This window comes from Mrakia frigida (genome assembly GCF_051309035.1).
Source record: "Mrakia frigida strain ATCC 22029 unplaced genomic scaffold BDY24scaffold_10, whole genome shotgun sequence".
NCBI classification, from domain to species: Eukaryota; Fungi; Basidiomycota; class Tremellomycetes; order Cystofilobasidiales; family Mrakiaceae; genus Mrakia; species Mrakia frigida.
Genome location: NW_027481271.1, coordinates 41,121 through 62,612, shown reverse-complemented (window position 1 = coordinate 62,612; position 21,492 = coordinate 41,121). Strand labels below are relative to the sequence as shown.

The following is a 21,492-nucleotide window of genomic DNA, read 5'->3' as shown; positions in this document are numbered from 1 at the left end:
GAGACGACGAGGGAGGAGAGACGAAGCTGAGGGGTTCATCTGAGGCGAAGTCCCAACACCCACTGCGGTGGGGAAATCCTGGCTGATCGCGCTCTGTGGTGACGAGCAGGGAGGGAAGCAGAAGAAGAGGAGGGAGGATCAGCGCTGAGCACAGAAGAAGGGTGGAAAGGAGAACGAGGGAAGAAAGAAAGGGAAGGAGACGAACGAGCAGAGGTGTCCTCGCAGTTTCGGACGCGTCGTTCAGACGCGACCCTCCTTCCAGGAACCACGGAGTAGAAGCTCAAGGGATACGACCTCGAGAGGAGGAAGCGATGTTCCAGGGTCGTGCTGGTGAAGCTCGAAGGGTGAAAGAAGGCCCTGAAAGAGAGAAAAGACGCGTCAGTTCGATCTTCCCCCCTTCCCACTCGTGAAAATCGAAGGAAACCCAACACTCACGTCTTCTCTCAGTGAACAACCTTCTTCCTTTTCGGAGGAGGAATAAACATGCTCGTCGGCTCCCTCCTCTTCATCAACGGCGGTGACATCGCTCCAGCTCCTTGTCCTCCTCCTCTCGCAAACCCAACTCCCGATCCTCCTCCCAACCCAAGCCGACTACCCGAAGGAGCAGCCACAGGTAGAGGCAAATCGTCGGGAAACGCCAATGGAGGACCAAGCCGACTCGTCGATGCTGATTTGGACGACGAAGCAGGAGGAGACGACGGTTGTTTCGATTTCGACGAGCCTCCGTTCCCGATGATGCTCCCTGACCTTCCTACGACGACCGACGAGACCTTGACGACTTCCGAGGAGTTCGATCTTCCTGCTGAAGGTCCCTTCCCAAAGAAATCGACGGCGGCGACCTTCGTTGTTCCCTCGTCGCGTGCTGAAGGAGGGATGTAGCAGCCTCGAGGGACGATCCTTTCCCTCTCGGCTGCCTTCGTCCGAGCCGAAGGAATCACGAACCTCTCTGAGGCGTCGATGGGTCGAGAAGATAGGCCGAGGAAGCCAGAGGAGCTGCCGGGGAGGGAGGAGGACGAGGAGGGTGCCCGATACGAGAGCGGAGGAGGGAGGGTTTCGAGGACGGAGGAGAAGGTGAGAGCGGTTGGAGATGAGGAGGAGGAAGACTTGGATTTGAGCTTGGAGGTGGAGGTAGAGATAGGTTTAGAGAAAGAGGTTGGTTGAGGTTTGGCGTTTGAGGAGGTCGAGATCGAAGGTGTAGGAGGAGGGATTGATGGTTTTCTCGAAAGAACGAAGGAAGAGGACGACCTGATGCTGCTTGAGTTGGATCCAGACGACGAAGAAGGGTTGGAGTAGGGCCGAGGAGGTGGTCTTGGACGCGAGATGGGTTGCTTGAACGAGAGGGAGTAGCCTTTCGTCTTCTCCCTCGTCTTGGAGATGATCGAGCTTGACGAGGATTTTGAGGATGAAGATGACGACCAGCCTGAAGGAGAGAAAGCGTTTGGGTCAGTCAACGGAAAAAAGGAAGGCAGGAGAGGACGAGAGAAACTCACCACTCGACGACGCGGACTTCTTGGGCTCTCCCTTGATCCTAGGATCGAAAACCAGCTTCCGAGCTTCCCTCTTCTCTTCCAGAGCCTTGTAACTATCCTTCAGTCGAGCTTTTCCGTCCAACTCCTTCTGTTGACGAGCCTCATGAGCAGCCTGAACGAACGAGGTCAACCAAACAGGTGAGCTTCGACCTTCCTTCCCTCTCTCCTCCTTGCTCTCTACGTCTCAGCGAAGGGGCATCTCTGCCCCAGAACATCCAAGAGAGCTACTCACGATGTAAACCTTCCTCCAGTTCCTAGGTTCCTTCATCTCCTGCTTCTCGTAGGGGATCCTGACTTCGAAGAAGTCCGAGAGCACCAATCGCTTCCAAAGCTCACGACTCTCTTTTCGGATGTGCTGCCGGCGAGTGAAAGGAGGAGAAAGTCAGCTTTCTCGTGACACAGCGAGTACAAGAGTCTCGAAGAAAGACTGACAGGAGATCGAAGCTCTATATCTCCGAGCTGGATAGCTGAGCATTGAGCGAGGAAAGGAGCGACGAGGGAGTACGGTGTGTCCCCGATGTCATTTAGAGCTGCAGGAGAAGCGAAGGAGGGTCAGGAAGAAATCGCCGGAGAGCACAGGAATCGAGAGGGTCTTACAAGATATATGAGAAGAGAGAACTGAGGAGAAGCGGAGGAGAAAGAGTCAGCTTCGAGGGTTCTGAAGGGAGCAAAGGGAGGGAAGGAAGGAGAGGTGGAAGCTCACCGCGCGAAGCGAAGGATTTGAGGGTCGAGACAGGCCCAGAGATGACTCTTTTGGTGATGGGATCGTACTCCATAGAGGGAGAGAAAGGACGGGAAGCCACGCTGTGAAGATTTTAACTTTCGATGTTTTGGAGATGGGAGGTGGGGAGGGAAAGAGAACGTAACGCACGAAGAAGCACCACTCGTCGCTCTCCTCCCTGCTCCTCTTTCAGGAAGCAACGTCGACCACACCTTCTAGGAAAATTTCGAGTCGCGTTCCTTCTCTTCCTTTCTGACTCTCTTGCTGACTCCCTTGAACAAAAGGATCAATACAAGGAAGGAAGGAAGAAAGGTGAAGTCGGCCCTCTTGCCTTCGCGATCGCCAGGCACCGTCGCCTTCCCTCTCGAAGGGAACCCTGCCTTCGCTCGCCTACTCTCCCTTTTTCTCCTCTCCTTAAAGGTAATTGAAAAGGCCTGGATTCACCTGACTTTCGCTCCCTTCCTCCCAACCACATCTTCCTCCTTCTCTCGCCACCTTCCCACCTCCCTCTTCTTCTTCTCTCTCTCATTTCAGCCCAACAGTCCCAGTCGAAGGTCGACAGGTACTCCTCCGGATCTATCTCAGCTTAAGGAAATCTCTAACCCTTCCTCACCTTCTCAATCTTCCCAACCAAACCCTTGCGCTTCCTCGGCTCCTCTCCTCTTCTCCTCCCGTCTCCCTCCGTCTCTTTCTTCTTCACCAACATCACCATGAACGCTGTTCACGCCAGCATCTACGACCCTTCCGACGACGTCGTCAACCACAGGGATATCTTCATGCATCGACCCTCTTTGGTGTCGGCCTTCTCTCAGGTGAATACACTTCCCTCGTTCCCCTCGTTCCTGAGTTTGGTTCCCTCCCCAAACGACGAGCTGACTCCCTCCCTCCTCCTCCTCCCTTTCCCCTTTCGATCGTATAGATTGGCTTCCAAGAAAAGTCTGGACTCGTCACTCCTCCCAGCAAGGATGCAGCTCTCGAGCTTCTTGCGAGGAAGATTCGACAGGTTCGTTCCGTTTGATGCTTCCGAGCTCCCCTTCTCCTCACCTCCCCTCCCTCCCTCGATTCCTCTCGTCCCTCTTTCTCCTTCTTCCGATCCTTTTGGAGACAGTCGTAGAATCGAGAGCTGACCTCTTCTCCCTTCTCTCGTTGCTCTCTCTCTCCCAGATGGAAGCCAAGCTCAACAACCAAAGCGCCATGTTGGTCCAGCTCAGGGACGAGAACCTCTCCTTGAAGGAACACTTCCACCAGACTGAGGTTCGTCCAATCTCCTCTTTCTTCAGAGACATCTCTTTGCTCTCCTTCGATCCTCTCTCTTTCTCCTCGACTCGCTCTCGTGTTAAAGGAGCTTGAATGCTGAACCCGTCCCTCCTTTCTGCTCCCGCTTGGTTTTCCCTCTCAGCCCGACGATCTCAGCCTCAACTTGTTCACCGTTCGACACCCTGTTCGAGAGACTCGAACCGAGCCTGGAACCCCGATGGAAACTGCCGTCAACGTCGCGATGGGTGTTCTTGGAGAGGGAGGCGAAGTGAGTCGTCTCGTTCGAGCTCATCGCAGTCTCTCGACCTTGAGCTGACTCTCTTCCTCCTCTCTCCCCTCTCTTCGTACCAGCCTGCCTACGAGCCTCACCCTGAGGCCGTTGCCCGAATTCTCTCCCAGAGCTTCTCGTACTCCCTTGTTCGTTTCAACGTTTCATCTCGACCTCTGCGGCCGAGGACGACGACTGACTCCATCTCGTCTCCCTCGCTCCTCCTCTCTCTCTTTCCAGGTCCTTCCTCAAGACTACCGAACTCTCACCTGGACGCTCGCTCACCGAACCCAACGATCTGCTCAAGAAGGACACGCTCTCAAGTTTGCGGTCAACTTCCTCATCGTTCGTTCTCTTCCTTCTTGCCTCTCCCTCCCGTAAGGAAGCTGACTCTTTTTTTTCGCCTTGCCTTCCTTCAGTCGAAGGTTCATCAACTTAGAGGTCATCCTATGGAAACTGTCGTCCACGATGCTGTCTTGGCGGAGCTCATTGGGCTCGCTCAAACTGCGTGAGTGAGACTCCTCGTCGCCTCACGTCCGTGGTTGAGCCGAAGCTAAAATCGTCTCCTTCTCCTTCTCTTCCAGGAACGGAAACTACCTCGTTCAGCAAGTCATCGAAACTGGGGGGTCTCGAGCTCGAATGGACGTCTACGAAGGTCTCAGGTTCGTCCTTGATCGTCGTCGCATTCATTCTGTTTCGACTCGAACTGACGACCTCTCTTCGTTCTTCACCTCAGAGAGCACCTCCTCAAACTCTCCAACGACAAGTACGGAACTCACGTCGTCTGCAAGGTTGCCGAGTTCGCCGACGTTAGGGTAAGCCGACGAAATATCTTGAGTTCGACTTCGCATCTCGACTCACGCGCTCTTCTTCGTGCCCTTCACCAGACCGTCCTCGTCCCCGATCTCGTCAAGCTTGGAGTCGCCGAAACCTTCCAGTCCGGAGCTCGAAGACTTTGGAAGGCTGTGAGTCGTTCGTTCCCTCGAATCGAGACGTGCGAGTCGAGGTTGATTCATGTCCTTTCGTTTCGTCTTCACCAGGTCTTCGACGCTTGCAAGAAAGCTGGAGAGATGGAGGTCTTCGATACGTGAGTCTCCTCCCTTCTTTCCTTTCTATCTCTCGACTTCCCCTGAACCTTTTCTCTCTTGCTGCTTCCAGCGTTCTTCTCGAGATGGCAGGCAAGTGGGCTGAATGCTCGACCAGCACCGAGAACGGAACGATCTCTGTTCAGCAGGTCTTCGAGACTTGGCCTTCGTTCGAGTACATGGTGAGCCTCGCTTCCGCCTCATCTCCTTCTTCGAGGACGTTTGCTGACTAACGCTGCTATCTTGCTCACCAGGAACCCGTCCTACTCGAGATCATGCTCAACATCTCTCGAATCGCAAACGGAGGTTGGGGACAGTGAGTCCTTCGCTTCTTTCTTCCTCTCTCTTCGTCTGATCCGTCGCTGACTCTCCTCCTCTTCGTCTACAGCTTCCTCATCTCCAAGCTTCTCTCGAACCCTCGAACTGGAATCCGACCCATGGTCCTCAACGCTCTGGTCGAATCGCCCGCTCCGGTCGCCATCGGTCACCATGGAATCTCGTTCCTTCGAACTGCTCTTCTCGAGTTGGGACGAGCTGGAATCGATACCTACGTCGAGAGCTTGTGTAACGCCAAGAAGGATGGTCACGCTCCTCAGATCGTGGAGGTTGCTGGAGCCGTCGTTGGCCCGTACGTCTCGTTTCGTTCTGTTTCGATGCGACGGATGTCGACGAGCTTCGATACTGACGCGTCGCTCTTTTTTTCTGGTTGACACAGTGGCCATATCAGCTTCCTCTGGACCATGCTCACTCCCATCGAGAAGAACCGACTCAAGGAGGCTTGTCGAAGCCACGTCGTCTCGATTCGAGGTTCTCAGAGCGGGAACGACCTCCTTCGACAGCTGTTCGTCCTCTTCTTCTCCTCCCGTCTCCTCTACTGCTCTTCAACATTGACTCTTCTCTTCTTCTTCTTTTCCCTCTTTTCACAGCGGTCTCATGCCCTCCACTCAAATTCCCAAGCTCCGATGATCCCTCGTCGTCGTCGTTTCCAACTCTTGCACTTTCCTCGTTCTCGTTCTCGCTCTCTCTCTGCACGCTTCCCTCGGACTCGCTTCACATCATCGTATCTATATCTTTCTCGAACCTTTACACTCTTCCACCTTTCCTATATCTCCATTTCTTCTTCTACCCGTCGCTCGCATCACACCTCCCGATCTCCCATCTTTTCCCTTCGTCTCTCGTCCCTTACCCTTCAACTTTGCGTACTCTCTCACCCTCGCTCTCTTAATCGATACCCTCTTTACCATCCACATCTGTACTGCTACATCTTTTCTTCCCCTCTTACTCTCCTTTCCCTCTTTGCGTCGCGTCGTCTCGTTTCGAACTCCTCCTCACGTATCTTTCTCTCTGATTCTACTTTACTTCGTAACATCTTCTACGTCCTCACGTCTTATCTCTCTTTACTACTGTTTGCTTGTCTTTCTGCGCTACCCTCCTTGTCGTCACCCTTTACTCTCGCTACTCCCTCGCATATCGTCGCTCTCCTCGTTCGTTCGCTCTTCGCTCACTCATTCCTCTGCTTTAGCTTCTTCCTCATTCTCGTTACTCTATGACCGCATCTTCGACCCTCTCGCTACCCTTATCTTCTTTCATGACTTTTCACGGTTTCTCGAGGGCAACAGGAAAGAAACCGAACGAGATCGAGTCGACGCGCGCGTCCAGCGTCTCCTCTCTGCTTTCGTCTCAAGAGATCAACGAAGAAGCAGCAGCGATAAAGATAGCACAACAAAATAAAAGGGAACGCCAAAACGCAAAGGTCGTTTCTAGTCGTTAAAAAAAGCAAAAGCAAAGCAACCTCGTCCCATCTCTCACCACCCCTCCCCGCCTCTCAAAAACCCCTCCCACTCGTCCAACTCCCTCACCACCATCCTCTCTCCCCCTTCAGCGTTCCACTTCCCCTTCCAAGCTCTGGCGACTTCCCTCCATCCCTCCCCGATCCCTCGCCTCCAACCCCAAACCTCGACGTTCCAACCTCGAGCAAGAGCGACTTCGACGCACTCTCGGAACCCTCCTGGGTTCAAGGGGGATCCTGCGCAGTCCCCGGAGGCGAGGATGAGGGTGTTGGTGATGCTGGTGGTGGGTTGGGTGGAGGAAGAAGAGGGAGAGGACGAGGAAGAGGGAGGGAGAGAGGGAGAGTCGTGACGGAGGATGGTTTGGAGGATTTTGAGCTGGAGGAGTCTGTTTGAGCGAAGGAAACAGAGCGAAGGTCAGCAACGAAATCTAGGAGATGAGATAGCGGATTGAGAGAGAGATCAACTCACTCATCAACCGCCTGTTCCTTGAACCCTCCTCCCGCTCCCACGAAACTTGCCGTTCTTCTCGCCGTCGCCGACGCACTCCTCCTCTTTCTCATGTTTGAGCTCCCTCCCTTCACACCACCACCACCTTCCGCCTCACTCCCACTCGTCCCCGTACTCTCGGCATTCTGCATCCCTTCGTACATCTCCATCTCCTTCACCCTCCTCAGAACGGCCACGTCCCAAGGCCCCCTCGCCGGGACCTGCAGATCCGAAAGAGGTTGGTGCAAGGGTGAGGACGCAACGAGGGCTTTGGTTGTAGCTTCTCGGCCGCGGAGGAGGAGGAGAGCGAGGGCTGGGTGGGAGAGGGTTTGGAGTTGCGGGTGACGGGAGGAGGAGGTGGTTGGGTTGAGAAGGAAGTGGGCTGTTGGAGAAGGTGGGGAGTGCAGGATGTGATGCTGGGTTGAAAGGGGGTGGGGAGGTGGGAAAGGATTGTGGTGGGAGGGGTGGAGGTGGTGAGGTTGGCGGTGGGGAGGAGAGGGAGAGATGGGTTGTTGAAGGAGGCCGACGAGGATATTGGAGCTGTAGAAAGAAATCAAAAAGGGAAGACGTCGTAGTCAGTGGCCAAACTAGCATATAGAAGGAAGAAGAGAACGAAGAAGGGACTCACTGATCAACAAAAACGTGAACCTGCTTGTTGATCGAAGTCGACGCGTCGTCGCGAGGAGCCTTCATCATCGACTCCTCGTCGTTCGCAATCGAATGCTCCAGGTTCAACTGCATCTCGATTCCCTCCCTATCCTCCGGGAACCTCTCGATGAGTTTGTCGGCCAGAGATCTGAGCTGCGGCGACGGTTCGACGGACGAAGGAGGAGGGAGAGTGGACGGGTCGATGAGAGTGAAAGGGAGGATCCTCTGTTTTGCTGAGGGTAGTTGAAGGGTGCTGGTTGTAGGAGATGTAAGTACGGATGATGGTGAGAGGGTTATCTTCTTCTGAGCTCCTCGCTGGCGACGAGAAACGACGGAAGTGAAGGAGGAGGAGAGGGGAGAGGGAGTGGTGGTTGTGGTCGAAGTTCTGGCGGGGGAGGGAGGCCAATCTTGACGGCTGACATCGGGGAGGGTGTCGAGAGGAGATCTAGGAGAGGCTCTTGAGGAGAAGGAGGCTGAGGTCGAGGAGGAGGAGATTTGGTTGGAACCGAAGGGACCCGTGTCCTCGTCGTCCGCTGCCTCGTCTGCTCCATCTTCTCCCTCCCTGTGCTCCTGTTCGTCCCTTCTCCTCTTCCGCTGCTCCCTAGCCCAGATGTCCTTGATCTTGAGATCGTGACTCTTTGGGTACCTGAGCGTTGCTCGCCCTCGAGCTTCCCTCCTGGCTTCCTTCTCTCCCGCGGCTGCTCGGCGACGCTCCCTGTCCCTCTCTTTCACGATCTTCCTCTCCGAAGCGAAGAAAGCAAGGAGGGAAGGGAAGGATCCGAGATGGTTGTCTGGCGAGGAGAGTTCGGTGTCCGACGACGAGGAGGGTTCGGAGGAGGGAGGAGTTGGAAGAGGGCGATGAGGGAGCGAGCTCGTCGAATCCTGGGCTGAAGCTGACGGGATGACGGCGACGGTCGATCTACGAGGAGAAGCGACCGGTTCTTCTGGATAGAAGAGATGACCGCCCGTCTTCCTGGGGTACTCGGAAGCCTGGAGGAACCGGAGGGAAGCGAAGGTGGTCATCGTTGGCGAAAGGGAGAGGGAAGAAGGTGGAGAGGAGGGAGGGAGGGCGGTGGTGGTGGCGTCCACTTGAACGGACGAGTTCATGGTGAAGTTGAGCAGATTTGCGTTTCTCGCCAAAAGATCGGGTGAGGTGGGAGGAAGGAGGGTGGGAGGGAGGTGGTCCGAGAAGCAGGGAGTGTCCGATGCGAAGTTGGGAGCGGTGGGAGGGAGTGGAACAACGGGAGGGAGAGGGAGCGAGAGGTTGGCCTTTGTGAGGGGTCCGTTTTGTCTGTTTTGAGAGGGTTTTAAGGTGGTTTTTGATTATTGGGGTTTCGTGCCTGCACTGTAGGGACTACTACCGAGAAGAGAAGAAGGACAGGAAGTTTTGAAAAGGAGGGAAGATCGTGGACGGAGGCGAAACGAGAGAGCGACGAGCTTGAGCTCATTTCGACGAGCGAGTTTGGATCTTACTCCTACCCTTCACGACCTCGAAGTCTTTCTTTTCTCGGACTCGGAGATGCCCCCTCCTCACATCGCTCAATGGTTGAATCAAGCTCTCTCGACGTACGTCTACAAGGATCAAGCGTTCCAGGCCTCAGGAGCGGCCTTGGACACCTACCCTTCCCTCAAGGTCAAGACGGATCAATACAGTCAGTCTCCCTTCGCTCTCGCTCTCTCTTGCTTCTTGCCATAGATCCATGCTGAATCTAGGCTTCTTGCTCCTCTGTAGCCTTCGATGACGGTCGAACTCTTCTACTTCTCTGTATCCACGGTACTCTCCCGATCGTGTACTCGTCTGCTCGGTACAACGTCCCTCTCAACATCTGGTTCCCTCTCGACTACCCAAAGAGTCCTCCGATCGTTTACGTCGTTCCTACGAGTGGGATGATGGTCAGGAAGGGAAGAGGAGTAGCTCTGGATGGCAAAGTAGAGGAGGAGCAGGGAAGTTATCTCGATGGGTGGAGAAGGAAACCAGAGGTGAGCTCCATCTCCTCCCTCCCTCCCTTCTTTCAGTTCTCAGCTTCTCCCACCTCGAACACAAGCTGATCTCGGGTCCTCTACGACTTCAAACAGGCGCATTCAATCCTCCCTCTTCTCCAGTCGCTCGTGGATTCCTTCTCGATTCAGCCTCCCGTCTACGCAAAACCAAAGACGACCGTGACGTCTCAACCTCCCTCCAACGGTCCTCCTTCTCCCTCTTCGCCTCAAGCCTCAACTTCCTCTCCGGTTCGACACAACACAGCTCCTCAGACTTATTATCAACCCACTTCGGAGGTCAGTCGCGTCTCCCTGCTCTTCGTGAAGGAAAGAATGAGCTTCAAGCTGACCTTTCGACGGCCATCCCCTTCGACCTCTTTCTCTCTCCTCCCTCCAGTATCTTCCGACCTACTCTCGACCTCCTCAACCTCCACCACCTCCTCCACCTCAAACCTCAGGATCTCCATCTCCTCATCCCAGCCATCAACAACCTCACGCTCGTCAACCTTCCTACTCGGGCGGACCTCCAGCTCCTCCTCTTCCTCCCAACGCGAGAGGCAGCTCCCTCCCTCCTCAATCCCCTCCTCGTTCAGCTCCTCAATCACCTTCAGCGATGTATCGACCGCCTCCGTGGGGAGGAGGACCTCCACCTCCGAACCAGAGCTGGTCCTCGTTAGCTCCCGGCCAACAACAGCAGCAGCAGCAGCAGCAGCAGCAATGGAGCTCGCCTCCTCCTCCAGGTCCTCCGTCTTCATTCCAGCAGCAGCAACAGCAAGGCTATCGACCACCACCTCCTCCGACGGGTCCCCAGTCTCCTCCTCCATCTCAGCATCAACATCAACAACCTCAGACTCAATATCTCCAGCAGCAGCAGCAGCAGCAGCAGCAACGGCCTCCTCCTCCGCCGAACGGGTCCTACCATTCTCCCTCCAACTCCTACTCCCAATCTCAGCCTCCTTACAACCCTCAACAGCAGCAGCAACAACAACCCTTCCGCCCACCACCTCAACACCAACAACAACCCAATCCCCCTCCTCCCACAGCAGCAGCTCCTCCCCGTCAACCCATCCCAGACCTCATGGACTCCATCGACCTCCCTCTCTCTTCCTCCCCTTCCCAACCCCAATCCCAACAACCCCAACAGCAAGGTCTCGCCCCACCACCTCCACCACCCAACCCGGAACTTCTCCTCCTCCACTCAACCCTCCAAACCCGCTTGTCCTCCACCGTCGCCTCCCACCTCTCTTCGCTCTCGACGCGTCAGCACCAGCTCCTGCAGATCCGTGAAGACCTGGCGAGCGCACCCGCGGCGATCGAGGACGAGATGGGGAGGCTGAAGGCTGTGAGGGATGTTTGTTTGGGTGTTGGGGAGAGGGTCGGTGGGGTGGTGAGGGAAGGCGAGGAGAGAGTGGGCAAAGTGGGAGGAGGAGGAGGGAGGGAGGAAGTGAGCGTGGATGAGGTGGTTTGTTCGACAGCTATTGTTTATAATCAGTGAGTACATCGTGGTTATCATCACTCTTCCTTTCCAACCGATTCCTCAACGCGTCGGAACGAATACTGACGCTTCGTCGTTCGTTCGTGCTTTCGAAACCCAGACTCATCGACCTCGTCGCCGAAGACGCTGCCATCTCGGATACGCTATACCAGCTGAACCGAGCGCTGCACAACGAGAAGATTGATCTCGAGAGGTTCCTCAAGGCGACGAGGATCCTGGCGAGGGAGCAGTTCATGAAGAGGGCGCTCGTGGAGAAGATCTTGAAGGGCTGAACGGAGAGGGGAGGGGATCTGGTAGTGATCTTTTCGATGCGATCTTTGCTCCGAGCAGCTTGGTTGTCGTTCAGAGCTTTTGCAGTGGTCAGAAAAGCCGAAGATTTATATATAAACTCGACGCGTCTCTCTAGAGGAAAGGGCCTGCGCGACGAAAGGCGAGACCTTCTGGACGGACGAACCATCTTGTGTTCCCCTTTCCTTTCCTTCCAAACCCTCACTCGCCCTCTTCTCGCCAACCCTCCGCTCGCTCCTCTCTCCTCTCGCCTGGACTCCTCTTCGTATAGAGCGACTCTCCTCCAACCACCCTCCTTCCCCTAGGAGCTCTCCCTTCGCCTTCCCTTCCCTTCCTTTCTCGACGAGCTCGCCGCCCATGTCTCCCCTCTCTGCTGTCTGGCGTCGACTGCCAACAGCAACCTCCCTCATCATCGGAATCCTAGTAGGACTCTTGTTCGCCAACGTGTGTACATCTTCTATCTCGAAGTTAGCTGGAGGAGAACGGAAGGAGACGAGAAACGAGAACGAGAACGAGAGCTGATTGTCCTTCCTTCTTCGCTTCCTTCTCAGTTCTTCTCCTCACGAGAGGTGAGCACCGATATCGACAAGGTACGAAGGGAAAGGCAGATCTAACTGATACGTTCCGCTTAATCTTCTTTCAGACTCCGTCTATAGAGTCGTGGTCTGGCGCTCACACGAAAGCTCGACGTCCGATGGGAGCGACTGGACGTTCGTCAAGTCGAAACTCGGCCATCCTTCCCACCCTGGATCAACGATTCAGAGTACTCGAACTCCTATCAACCTTGTCTCCTCATCACACCAAGGAATGTCTCAAGCACGCTCAACCCATGTGAGTAGAGGAGAGGAGAGAAACGGGAAGGGAAGGAAGCTAGCGCGCGTGAGCTGACCCTTTCTCCTTCCCTTCCTTTCGTTCCAAAGGTACGTCGAACAAGCTCAAAAGCGTTACACACCTCTCTACGGAGCCAAAGCTTCGTGGCGACGAGTCGGCGGACTCTTCTCGTGGGGATCCAGAAACAAAAAGAACCAACCCTTCGCCGAGCAACGCTCAGACGAGGACGGAGCCGCCCACCAACTCAACGTCCGACGAGATCTCTCCTCCTCCAAGCACCAGTACTTCTTCGCCATCAATCTCTACAACTCCTTCGACGTTATCCCCGATATCTTCGCCACCCTGTTCCGAGTAGCAGCCATCCTCGGTTACTCCAACGTCTACGTCTCCATCTACGAGAACGGATCCACGGACCAGACGAAAGCGTTGCTGAGGATCTTTGACGCTCTCGCTCAGGTCGCTGGGTTGAGGGTCGAGATCCGAACGTCGATGAGGACGAGGGGAGCGTTCAACCATAGGATCGAGTACCTCGCCGAAGTGAGGAACGCGGCGTTGGTGCCGCTGCACGAGCTGAGGGAGAACAAGCAGATCGTGTTTGATTCGATCGTGTTCATGAACGACATTCTGCCCTGCGTGGACGATCTGTTGGAGTTGATCTGGCAGAGTAGGAGGCAGAACGCGGGGATTACGTGTGCGAGTGACTACATGTTTCACGATGATATTGTGAGTCGAGCTTTGAGGCTTCTTTCGTCGAGGAGAGAGGTCGAAGCTGACCTTTCCTCTCCTTCTTTCCCTTCTTTCTTTCATAGGGATCTCCCGTCTTCTACGGTTCGTCTCTCTTCACCTACTCTACCCTTTCCGTCTCCTTACTAACCTCCAACCCTTCCCTCCCTTTTCTCAGACAACTGGTTCGCCTCCCCATCTCCTCCCGTCCTTCCCTCCCTTCCCTCCCTGACACCCCTTCTCTCTCCTTCTTTCGTTCCTTTCTTTCTCCATGCAGGGTCGCCCGAGACATCAACGGAACCGCCCTCGAGAACGCTCCCTTCGAGAACGTCTTCCACCACCCAGAGTCCTCCCGTCGGTTCCAAAACCATCTCCCCGTTCAGGTCCAGTCATGCTGGAACGGAGTCGCCGTCCTCGACCCGGCGCCGTTCTACGCTCAACCGCACGTCAGGTTCAGAATGGCCAACCTTGCCGCTGGGGAGTGCAGTGCGAGTGAATGTTCGTTGATCTGTAATGATTATACCAAGGCTGGTGAGTTTGCTTCCCTTCGTTTCGAGCGTCGCGTTCGTTCTTCGGTTTCGTCTCTTCGAGAAGCTGACTTTGTTGGTTGGTTGTTGGTTTGGGATGATTAGGATACGGTCGAATCATGATGGTTCCTCGAGTCAAGCTCGCTTACGATAACGTTCGTTCTTGCTACTCTTTTCCCATCGCCCTTTCGTCGACTCGAGTCTCGTCGCTGACCCTTCCTCTCCTTCTTTCGTTTCGACTTTCCACCCCCCGAGCAGAAAGTCTACGCCATCATCCACCCCGATCGACGAAACCTCACCGCTATCCGAGGCTACAGACGAATCGGAGGACTCCCCGATGATCCTCACACCGATCCTCAGGATAGGACTTGGTGTGCGTCGAACCTCTTCTCTTCCCTTTCTCTCGTCTCTTCGATCGTTCGTTCTAAGCCAAGCTGATCTTTCCTTTCGGCGGGTTTCTCGGTATGTACAGACGGACCTCACGATCGACTGTTCACGAAGGAGGAGACGGAGGAGGTTCAGTTCGAGCCGAACCCTGAGTTTGGTGAGTCTTCGTCTTTCCTTTCCCTTCTCTCATCTCCCCTCTTTCCCAAACTAACCACTTTCCCTCTTCCTTTCAAACAGTCTGGTGTTGGGGATGGGACGGTACGCTTCTCCTTTCCCTCTCCTCCTCTTCCCGCTCTTCTCTTCTTCGAAACTGACGCGTCTCCTTCCTCCCCTCTGCCCTTCCTTCGTTCTTCTCTTCTCGTAGGTGCCGGAGATCTCGACGGACCCGACGTGGACCCCATCTGGGAGAAGATGCCCGATGGAACGTTTGGACCGGAAGCCGTCGTCGTTCGTCACGATCGGTCCATGCCGAGGTACTAGACTTTTCCTCGAACTTGGTTCTCGTTGCCTTTTCCTTCGTTTCTTTTTCCCTATCTACCCTACCCTTTACTTTCCCTCACTCTTTCGCGCCGGCTCTAGATTTTGTTTGTCTGTTTCTTCCACCGTTTCTATTTCTTTTGCTGTTTGGGCTTGGGTGGGTCGAGCTGGCGGAGGAGGGAAGGGGAACGAGGAGGGAGAGCGGGAAGGAGGCGGGAGGTCTTGTTTTTGGCTCGAGAGATTCTACCCGAGCTTTTTTTTCGGTTAAACAGAGGTCAGAGAGACAGAGAGCAAGAGTCGTAGATCGTGAAAAGGCGAAAGAGGAAGCAAGAAAGACGGAGGTCGAGAGCAAGATGAAATGAAACGAAGGAGAGAGAGAGCAGAGCAAGGGGAACGAAGCGAAAAAGCAACGAAAGAGACAGCGTTGGAAAGCGAAGCTAGTTGATGAGAGTCCTGTGGACGGTATCGACGAGTCCGAGGTTCTTGCGAGCGTAGACGAGGAGGTAAGGGTTGGCGTTGGTGCCCGAGGTGTCGGCTGTGACTTCGCTGTGAGAAGCAGTAGAAGAAAGACGAAGAGTCAGATCACGAGTGAAGGACGAGAGAGAACGAGAGAAACGAAACGAACCTAGAAGAGACTTTGGTGACCGAGGCATCGTTGAACTTGAACCAGGAGGAAGGGTCGTCGGGGAGGTTGCGTTGGTAGAGGAAGTCTGGGAAGGATGAAGGATCGGTCAGATCGAGACTCGAGAAAGGAAGAGAGGCACAAGTAATGGAACTCACAGTGTCCGAACGACGCGTCACCTGTAAAAAGTATAGGATCGAGTCAGTACACGGGGAAGGAGAGGGAGACGGAAGAGCAGAGCGAGAGACGAACCTCGATGCATGAAAACCGAGGCGAGCTCGTACTCCAGAGCCTCGTCCCCATCCCAAATCTCCTCAACCTCAGCCTTGAGAGTCTTGATGTTCACCTCCGCCTCCAAGATCTCCATCGAAATCTCTCCTCGTCGAGCATCGAGATCCTTCTTGAGGTCATCGTCGAGAAGATCCGACTTGAATCCCTCCTCCGACGAGAAGATGTCCTCGACGAGAGTAGCCATGGCTTCGGTGAAGGGACGTTTCTGGAGATGAGGGAGGCAGAAAAACTTCGTCAGAAAGGGAAAGAAGGAAAGAGTATGAGAAGAAGAGGGACTCACCCCAGAGTTTTTGAGAGCGTCGACGCGTTCTCGGAGGTTCTTGATCTCGGTCGTCTTTGCCCTCGAAGCTTGTCGTTTGGCGGGATCCGCTTCCTCGCTGTATCGATCCATCTTGAGGGTCTCGGGGAAAGAGACGAAGGCGTTGGACTTGTAGGCTCGACTGGTTTCCCGATCGAATTGAGCTCGCTACCCAAAGGGAAGACGAAGAGGAAGAAGGTCAGCTCGACGTGAAGGTCGAACGAGAAGAGCGGATCGTACCTGAAGCTGAACGTGAAGCAGACGAGGGAATTCAACTGGGATCTCCTCGATCGAAGCCTTCTTCCCATCGATATCGACCACTTCCGGCGTGTAGTAATCGCTGAGTCCGTCGTAGAGATCCTTCGACGTTCCAGTCTCTCCGACGTTGAGAAGGATGTGGTTGAAGATGACCTCCTTGTCGTGAGCAGCAGAAGACTTGAGATCGCCTTCGAAGTGCAGAGTCTGTCGAGCTTTCCCGTAGAAGAGCCTGAGAGAAAGGAGAAAGGGGAAAGACGCGTCGGTCAGATTCGAGCCTCGAAACAGAACGAAAGCCGAGACTCACTGTTTCACCAAGTTCGCTCCACCAGGAGAAGATCCCTGTAGCTTCATCGGATCCATGGCAGCCTCAATCTGGAAGAGACAGTTATCGAGACATTCGGAGACGTCGTGTTGTTTTCCTGAGTTCGAACGAGGAGGAGGGGAGAGAGTCAGCTTCGAGTCTTCGACGAGCAAAAACCAAGCGAAGAGGGGACTCACCGAACATCATAGGACCGTCGGCTGAAGGTTTCGAGATTGGTCGAGGAGGAAGAGGAGGTTTCGAAGGAAGAGTGACGAGTCCGACAGGAACCAACGGCGTTGACGAGCTCGATTCCAACTGATCCTCTGGAACGAGCGAAGGGATGTTGGCCTCTGGTTCGATCGTCATAGCCCTCGTCGATCTTGAAGCCGAGTGGATCGAATCCTGACGAAGAGCTTTCCGACCTGGACTGAGCGGCGAGACGGTTGGCGAGACCGAAGGGTGCGACGAGTGATCCGATCCTCCGTCCATCACTGTATCGACTTCCTCCGGGATCGTAGTTGCAGAGCGAGAGTTTGATTGACTGTCGACGTCCATGAGGTCTCGATCCTCGCTTGTTCGCTTCCCAAGGACGGTTGCTGAGGTCGGAGAGGTGACCATCTCTGGCTCGGGGAGAGCGGGGAGAGGGACGGGAGAGTTGGAGGGCGGTGGAGGAGGTGGAATCGAGTCGTCGATGTCGACGAGGGTGACATCGGTATCGGGAGAGGTTCCAGTAGTGTTGGAGGGCCGAGTCGTCGAGACGTCGGCTTCTTCGTCCTTTGAGGTGACGAGGGCGAGGTAGGCGAGATCGAGTTCGGGAGAGACGGAGGGGGTATCGCTCATCTCGAGATGGCTGAAGAGCGTAGCGAGGTAGTCGGTGACTGTAGGGAATACAATGGCTGGTCAAAATGGTGCTTTCGGTGAAGAAGGGGCGGAGAAGCTCACATCGAATGGACCTCTCGATCTCCTTCCTCGAAACCGCTCGACCTCCAACTCGCTTCTCCAAGTCGTCCTTCAACTCTTCCTTGAACTGGTTGCAGTTGCTAACGGTCTCTCGAAGCTCCTTGATGGTGTAGAAATACTGGAAGAGATGGAAAAAGAGGGCGAGGTCAGTTCCGTCCGGTTCAAGTCGCGTCTAGACGAAGAGAGAAAGCGACGCGTCTAAACTCACCTGCAAGAGCGAGTTGAGGTAGCAGGTGTTTCCGACGTTGTTGAGACCGACAGGTCTATCCACAGAAACTTCTTCGACCTCGACGACATCGGCAGCTAAAGTGAAAAGGGAAAAGGAGAAAGGCGTCAGATTTCGAAGGAGAGGAGGGTGAAGCTTGCGACAAAACGGATGAACTTACGACGGTCTCCCGTCTCCGCGAACCTCCTCAAACTCTCGCTGTTCCTAGCGTTGGCGATGGACCGAAGAGCATCCTTCCATTCGAAGATCTTGGCGGGTTGGTCGGCTGTCTGTTCGAACGAAGGAGGAGAGCAGGTCAGGAGGAGGAGCTGTGGGAGGGAGAAGGAAGCGAGAAGCTCGACGTACTCGGATCTCGTACAAGCTGAAGAGGAAAAGAAGTCAGGAAGTCAATAAGAGCGGTCGTCGAAGCTGATGGCGAAGAAGGGGAACTCACGCTAGAAGCGTCTCGTCGTCGACATCGACGGGGACCCCCAGAAGTAGGTAGGCCTCTTCGGGAGATGGAGGTTCCCTCCTCGCCTGCTGGGACACCATCGTGATCTGTGTCCATACTTCCACATCTGACTTCCGATCGACAGAGATCACCCCTAGAGCGTGGATCAGATCCGACTTGGCTTGAGTGAGCTCGGGTCCTGCTCCGTACTTCTGTCCGAGGCTGTTGAACTCGGTCCAGAACGACTTGGTGATGTAGTCGTGAGGGAACTGATTCTGAGCGACCATGATCTCGTCGGATTTCGCCTTGGAGAGGTCGGGGAACTTCTCGTAGGCGTCCTCGATCTCCTTCGACGTACAGAGTCCGCTCGTGTGTTCGGTGATGATCAGAGTCTGAAGGTCGTCCTTTCCGGCTAGGTTCCAGTCTTCCGTGATAGCAGCAACAGCTTCGAGGTACCGAGGAGTGTTGAGGGCATCGAAGCGAGTTTGCATCCTGTAGGCGAAGATGACGAAGGCCGAAGGAAGTTGGAACTTCTCCGTGTTGAGACCGAGGGCGCGAAGAGAGTTCTTGTAGGTTTCGGTCTGCCACTGTCGATGAGCTCGTTTGGGTACTGCAGATACGACGAAGGAGTAGGAAATCAGCTGGAGGGTCAGAATCGAGAGAAGGAGAGGTCGACTCACGAGCCTTGAGGCCAGTCGTCTCCCCAAACTGCCCGTCCTCAGCTTGAACGAGCCTTATCTGGCCGACGTGCTTCTCCGGTTTCGAGTTCTGATCTCCGATGGGAACGACGGTGTGCTGGATTTCTGAATTGAAACGAAAAACGAAAAGCGCTTCGAAGCATGAGAACGCGTCGTCGACGGAGGGTGGGAAAAGAAAGAGCGGCTCACGACGTGTACGACACCGATGCTCTTCCAAGTAAGCTCCTACTTCAACCCACGCTCTGAGAAGCTTCGAACGCATGGCGAGCAAAGCAGCGGGTTCCATGGAAGGAGCGACGAGGATCACGTCTCCGTTCGGCGAAGACTGGGTCGTCGATTGGAATCCGAGCTGGGAGAGGATCGTTCGGCTGGAAGGGAGAAGAGCAGAAGAGTTAGCCGCCTCGTAGCGAAACGCGTCGAAGAGAGAAATAATCTCACCTGTGCTCGTCCCATCCAACTCTTGCGGCGAAGTTGACGTTCGTCGTCTTCACCGCGTCGGTTCGTCCAGCGAAGAGGAAGTTGGCGATCATGCTGCCGTGGGAAAATATGAAGAACGAGATCAGAGACGAATGCTCGATACTTCAGACTCTTGGATCTGAAAGAAGGCTCACGAGAGGATGACGGTCCAAGCAGCATCGATTCCATCCGAGACTCCAACGGGAGGGTTGACGGACTTGCTCCTGGTGAAGGCGGCCACATCCTCAGGGTTGAGGACTCCGAGCTGAGCTGGACGACGAGGAACGACGACCCACGTCGAGTCGTTGGCTGAGAGGTAGAGGTTGTCCGGTTCGAGGAGAGGAGGGAGGTCAGGGAAGGCGGCGGGACTTGGGACGGGAGCTGAGTCCGAAGGAGGAGTTGATGGCGAGGCGCTGACGGTTGGAGTCTCGTCCGATCCGACCGTGACTGAAGGATGAGGAGAGTCCATCTCGGTATCGACGTCGACTTTGGAGGTGGGAGGAAGAGCGGGGAGGGAGAAAGAGGGATCGGGTCGAGGGGTAGCTCGTGGGGCGAGGTTGGATTTCGAGTCGAACGAGCCAGGCCGGATAGCGTTCTCGAAGAGATGAAGATGAGGAGCCTTCTTATCCTCGTCCCATCCTCCTGCTCCATCTCGATCCATCCCAGCGACTCCCTTCCTCGAGTCCTGGAGGCGGGCGACGAACTCTGCGACCTTGACCGCTGCTTCAGGACTGAGGTTCTGGATCGGTCCGGGCCCTTGGCCAGCTGGGAAGACCCACCAACTCATCTCCGTCGGGCAAAAGAGGACGGAGCCTCCCGACGGGATCGAAGGCAAGGCCGAGCGGATCTCGTCGAGGGTAGGAGGTTCGATCTTGGGAGGAGGAGACGCGACGTCGGGAAGAGAAGCGTCGATGGAGGAGGGAGTGCTACCTCCGTTGGTTTCTGAGTCGAGGGTGATGAGATCGACCGCTGGAACGAGGGTGATGGGAGGTTGGGGAAAAGGGGTGGCGGGATTCGGAGGAGAGGGGAGGGTTTCGACGACGATTTCCCAAGCTGGCGACCGAATCGGCCACGCTGGCTCTTCGATGAGGACCGAGGGAAGGACTCCTGGACCAACCTGAGGGTAGCTGAATTCCTGCGAGACCGAGATGAGAGGAGGAGGAGGGGTTTCCCAGCCTCCACCGACGTCTGCGTTGATGAGCCCCGGCGCTCTCTCCCAAGAAGCCATCCCTTCGCTCTCCTTCTCTGCCCATGCTTGAACGTCCTGAACGGGGTGCTGGAACTCGAGAGGAGGAGTTTGAGGTATAGCTTCGGGTGATCTGATGGCCAGAAAGTACAAGAGAAGATTCAGTTTGAGTGTTCGGAAGAAAGAGAAGGACGAGACGCGAGGGAGGGGACGAACCGGTATCCGTTGGGATCCCAAGGCTGGCTCTTGTCGTCGAACGTTCCTGCTGGAGTTGAGTCGACGTAGTCAGGAAGACCATCCTGATCCATCGGCGACTTCGACCAGGTCCCAGCTCCGTATCCAGCGTTTTCGACGTGGCTGATAGCCGGGAGTCCGTCGTCGACGAAGGAGTCTCCTCGAACGGCTTGAGGTTGGACGATGGTGGTGTATCCGGTACCGTAGGAGTTGGAAGAGGAGTAGGGTTGCTCGGAGGTGGAGTGCGAAGGGATTTGGAAGTAAGGCGAGGTTGTAGGGTTCTCCTCCATCTGGGCGCTGGGAGCGAAGGCGAGGGTTGCTGACGATGGACGAGGAGGTGAAGGAACGGTCGAGTTCGTAGGGAGAAGTCCAGAGGGAGTGAACTCTTCCATCAACTCGTCGACCTCCTCTACATCTGGTGAAGGCTGGAGAGATTTGGGGGATCCGATTGAGGGAGATCGAGGACCTCCGGGATGCTTTGAGGGCGAGGTGGGGGAGTGGGAGAAGGAGGGTGAGGAAGAAACGTTGGAGAACGGTTCCATCTTGGTGAACGACGACTTGAAGTGACTGGAGAAGGATAGCAGTTCAGAGAAGAGGTCAGCTCGTCCTATAGAAGACGCAGATGGTGCTGGCGAAGCCGAAGGGAGGGCTGAGGTGGAGAGGAGGAGGGGAGGAGGAGGGAAGGAGAGCTCACCAACCGAGAGATCTCGTCCAAAAGGAGCTGCTTCCCTAGTTACTGGACGATCTATAAGGACGTTGAAGGCCTGTTTATACGTAGGAGGCAATCGAAAATGAGTTTGGGTCGCTCTAAGCCTCAGGAAGAGCAGGGAGAGGTGTGGCGAGAGAAGGAAGGGATTGACCGACCTCGCTTCGATGAATCGAGAGCTCCTTCTTGCTCAAAAACGGTAAGAAAGGACGGCGAAGATAGCAGTTCTTGATGGAAGGGTCGGGAGGTTGGAAAGCCGAGTTCGGTGGGGATCCCTTGAAAGTGTGAGAATCCTGAGGTGATGGGAGGTGGGAGAAGGACGAGCGATGATGAT

At 55.2% G+C, this 21,492-nt stretch overlaps 8 protein-coding genes across 8 annotated transcripts; 4 read left to right on the top strand and 4 right to left on the bottom strand.

The window, feature by feature from the left end:
• Positions 1 to 281: 281 nt before the first annotated feature.
• Positions 282 to 2,484, bottom strand: BDY24DRAFT_14667 (elongin A domain-containing protein). Its single transcript, XM_076636107.1, has 7 exons — positions 2,233 to 2,484; positions 2,127 to 2,147; positions 1,962 to 2,059; positions 1,762 to 1,884; positions 1,491 to 1,641; positions 436 to 1,420; positions 282 to 357 (listed from the first exon to the last, which is right to left on the bottom strand). Exons 1-6 carry the CDS (start codon positions 2,303 to 2,305, stop codon positions 444 to 446), a joined length of 1,443 nt encoding a protein of 480 aa, XP_076497858.1. The 5' UTR covers positions 2,306 to 2,484; the 3' UTR covers positions 282 to 357; positions 436 to 443.
• Positions 2,485 to 2,960: 476 nt separating this feature from the next.
• On the top strand, positions 2,961 to 5,826 carry BDY24DRAFT_369474 (armadillo-type protein; the record flags this gene model as incomplete). The annotated part of the gene is made up of 16 exons (XM_076638062.1): positions 2,961 to 3,062; positions 3,170 to 3,253; positions 3,415 to 3,504; positions 3,650 to 3,775; positions 3,859 to 3,924; positions 4,016 to 4,120; positions 4,195 to 4,283; positions 4,360 to 4,437; positions 4,512 to 4,590; positions 4,663 to 4,740; positions 4,816 to 4,862; positions 4,934 to 5,042; positions 5,115 to 5,176; positions 5,249 to 5,488; positions 5,576 to 5,701; positions 5,787 to 5,826. 16 exons carry the CDS (start codon positions 2,961 to 2,963, stop codon positions 5,824 to 5,826), a joined length of 1,521 nt encoding a protein of 506 aa, XP_076497857.1.
• Positions 5,708 to 6,586, top strand: BDY24DRAFT_384220 (uncharacterized protein). Its single transcript, XM_076639784.1, has one exon. It carries the CDS (start codon positions 5,823 to 5,825, stop codon positions 6,408 to 6,410), a length of 588 nt encoding a protein of 195 aa, XP_076497856.1. The 5' UTR covers positions 5,708 to 5,822; the 3' UTR covers positions 6,411 to 6,586.
• Positions 6,553 to 7,787, bottom strand: BDY24DRAFT_384219 (uncharacterized protein). Its single transcript, XM_076639783.1, has 2 exons — positions 7,119 to 7,787; positions 6,553 to 7,035 (listed from the first exon to the last, which is right to left on the bottom strand). Exons 1-2 carry the CDS (start codon positions 7,304 to 7,306, stop codon positions 6,666 to 6,668), a joined length of 558 nt encoding a protein of 185 aa, XP_076497855.1. The 5' UTR covers positions 7,307 to 7,787; the 3' UTR covers positions 6,553 to 6,665.
• On the bottom strand, positions 7,534 to 8,991 carry BDY24DRAFT_14638 (uncharacterized protein). Its single transcript, XM_076636106.1, has one exon. The coding sequence runs from the start codon at positions 8,889 to 8,891 to the stop codon at positions 7,761 to 7,763; it is 1,131 nt and encodes a 376-aa protein (XP_076497854.1). The 5' UTR covers positions 8,892 to 8,991; the 3' UTR covers positions 7,534 to 7,760.
• A 312-nt stretch (positions 8,992 to 9,303) lies between these two features.
• BDY24DRAFT_413908 (UEV domain-containing protein) lies at positions 9,304 to 11,531 on the top strand (the record flags this gene model as incomplete). Its single annotated transcript, XM_076643239.1, has 5 exons — positions 9,304 to 9,436; positions 9,517 to 9,764; positions 9,861 to 10,061; positions 10,162 to 11,255; positions 11,360 to 11,531. The coding sequence occupies 5 exons, from the start codon at positions 9,304 to 9,306 to the stop codon at positions 11,529 to 11,531; spliced, it is 1,848 nt and encodes a 615-aa protein (XP_076497853.1).
• A 631-nt stretch (positions 11,532 to 12,162) lies between these two features.
• Positions 12,163 to 14,771, top strand: BDY24DRAFT_14478 (glycosyltransferase family 69 protein). The gene is made up of 10 exons (XM_076636100.1): positions 12,163 to 12,378; positions 12,468 to 13,101; positions 13,188 to 13,206; positions 13,280 to 13,286; positions 13,379 to 13,632; positions 13,734 to 13,783; positions 13,887 to 14,001; positions 14,101 to 14,172; positions 14,253 to 14,273; positions 14,380 to 14,771. The coding sequence occupies exons 1-10, from the start codon at positions 12,242 to 12,244 to the stop codon at positions 14,493 to 14,495; spliced, it is 1,425 nt and encodes a 474-aa protein (XP_076497852.1). The 5' UTR covers positions 12,163 to 12,241; the 3' UTR covers positions 14,496 to 14,771.
• A 158-nt stretch (positions 14,772 to 14,929) lies between these two features.
• Positions 14,930 to 20,994, bottom strand: UBP2 (ubiquitin-specific protease UBP2; the record flags this gene model as incomplete). The annotated part of the gene is made up of 18 exons (XM_076643238.1): positions 14,930 to 15,038; positions 15,118 to 15,202; positions 15,273 to 15,293; positions 15,367 to 15,610; positions 15,686 to 15,871; positions 15,944 to 16,190; positions 16,266 to 16,380; positions 16,460 to 17,140; positions 17,205 to 17,340; positions 17,431 to 17,525; positions 17,609 to 17,717; positions 17,794 to 17,809; positions 17,882 to 18,488; positions 18,559 to 18,681; positions 18,766 to 18,944; positions 19,015 to 19,107; positions 19,188 to 20,351; positions 20,435 to 20,994. The coding sequence occupies 18 exons, from the start codon at positions 20,992 to 20,994 to the stop codon at positions 14,930 to 14,932; spliced, it is 4,770 nt and encodes a 1,589-aa protein (XP_076497851.1).
• Positions 20,995 to 21,492: the final 498 nt, after the last annotated feature.

What these genes read in the sequence shown, in the direction of transcription:
- BDY24DRAFT_384220 (XM_076639784.1), top strand. Translation starts at nt 5,823, where the DNA reads ATGATCCCTCGTCGTCGTCGTTTCCAACTCTTGCACTTTCCTCGTTCT.
- BDY24DRAFT_14478 (XM_076636100.1), top strand. Translation starts at nt 12,242, where the DNA reads ATGGGAGCGACTGGACGTTCGTCAAGTCGAAACTCGGCCATCCTTCCC. An exon ending in CTCAAGCACGCTCAACCCAT is followed by an intron (nt 12,379 to 12,467) that starts GTGAGTAGAGGA and finishes TTCGTTCCAAAG; the next exon opens with GTACGTCGAACAAGCTCAAA. An exon ending in CTGGTGTTGGGGATGGGACG is followed by an intron (nt 14,274 to 14,379) that starts GTACGCTTCTCC and finishes CTCTTCTCGTAG; the next exon opens with GTGCCGGAGATCTCGACGGA.
- BDY24DRAFT_384219 (XM_076639783.1), bottom strand. Translation starts at nt 7,306, where the DNA reads ATGGAGATGTACGAAGGGATGCAGAATGCCGAGAGTACGGGGACGAGT. An exon ending in AAGGAACAGGCGGTTGATGA is followed by an intron (nt 7,036 to 7,118) that starts GTGAGTTGATCT and finishes TCGCTCAAACAG; the next exon opens with ACTCCTCCAGCTCAAAATCC.
- BDY24DRAFT_14667 (XM_076636107.1), bottom strand. Translation starts at nt 2,305, where the DNA reads ATGGAGTACGATCCCATCACCAAAAGAGTCATCTCTGGGCCTGTCTCG. An exon ending in CAAATCCTTCGCTTCGCGCG is followed by an intron (nt 2,148 to 2,232) that starts GTGAGCTTCCAC and finishes GCTTCTCCTCAG; the next exon opens with TTCTCTCTTCTCATATATCT. An exon ending in ATATAGAGCTTCGATCTCCT is followed by an intron (nt 1,885 to 1,961) that starts GTCAGTCTTTCT and finishes ACTCGCCGGCAG; the next exon opens with CACATCCGAAAAGAGAGTCG.
- BDY24DRAFT_14638 (XM_076636106.1), bottom strand. Translation starts at nt 8,891, where the DNA reads ATGAACTCGTCCGTTCAAGTGGACGCCACCACCACCGCCCTCCCTCCC.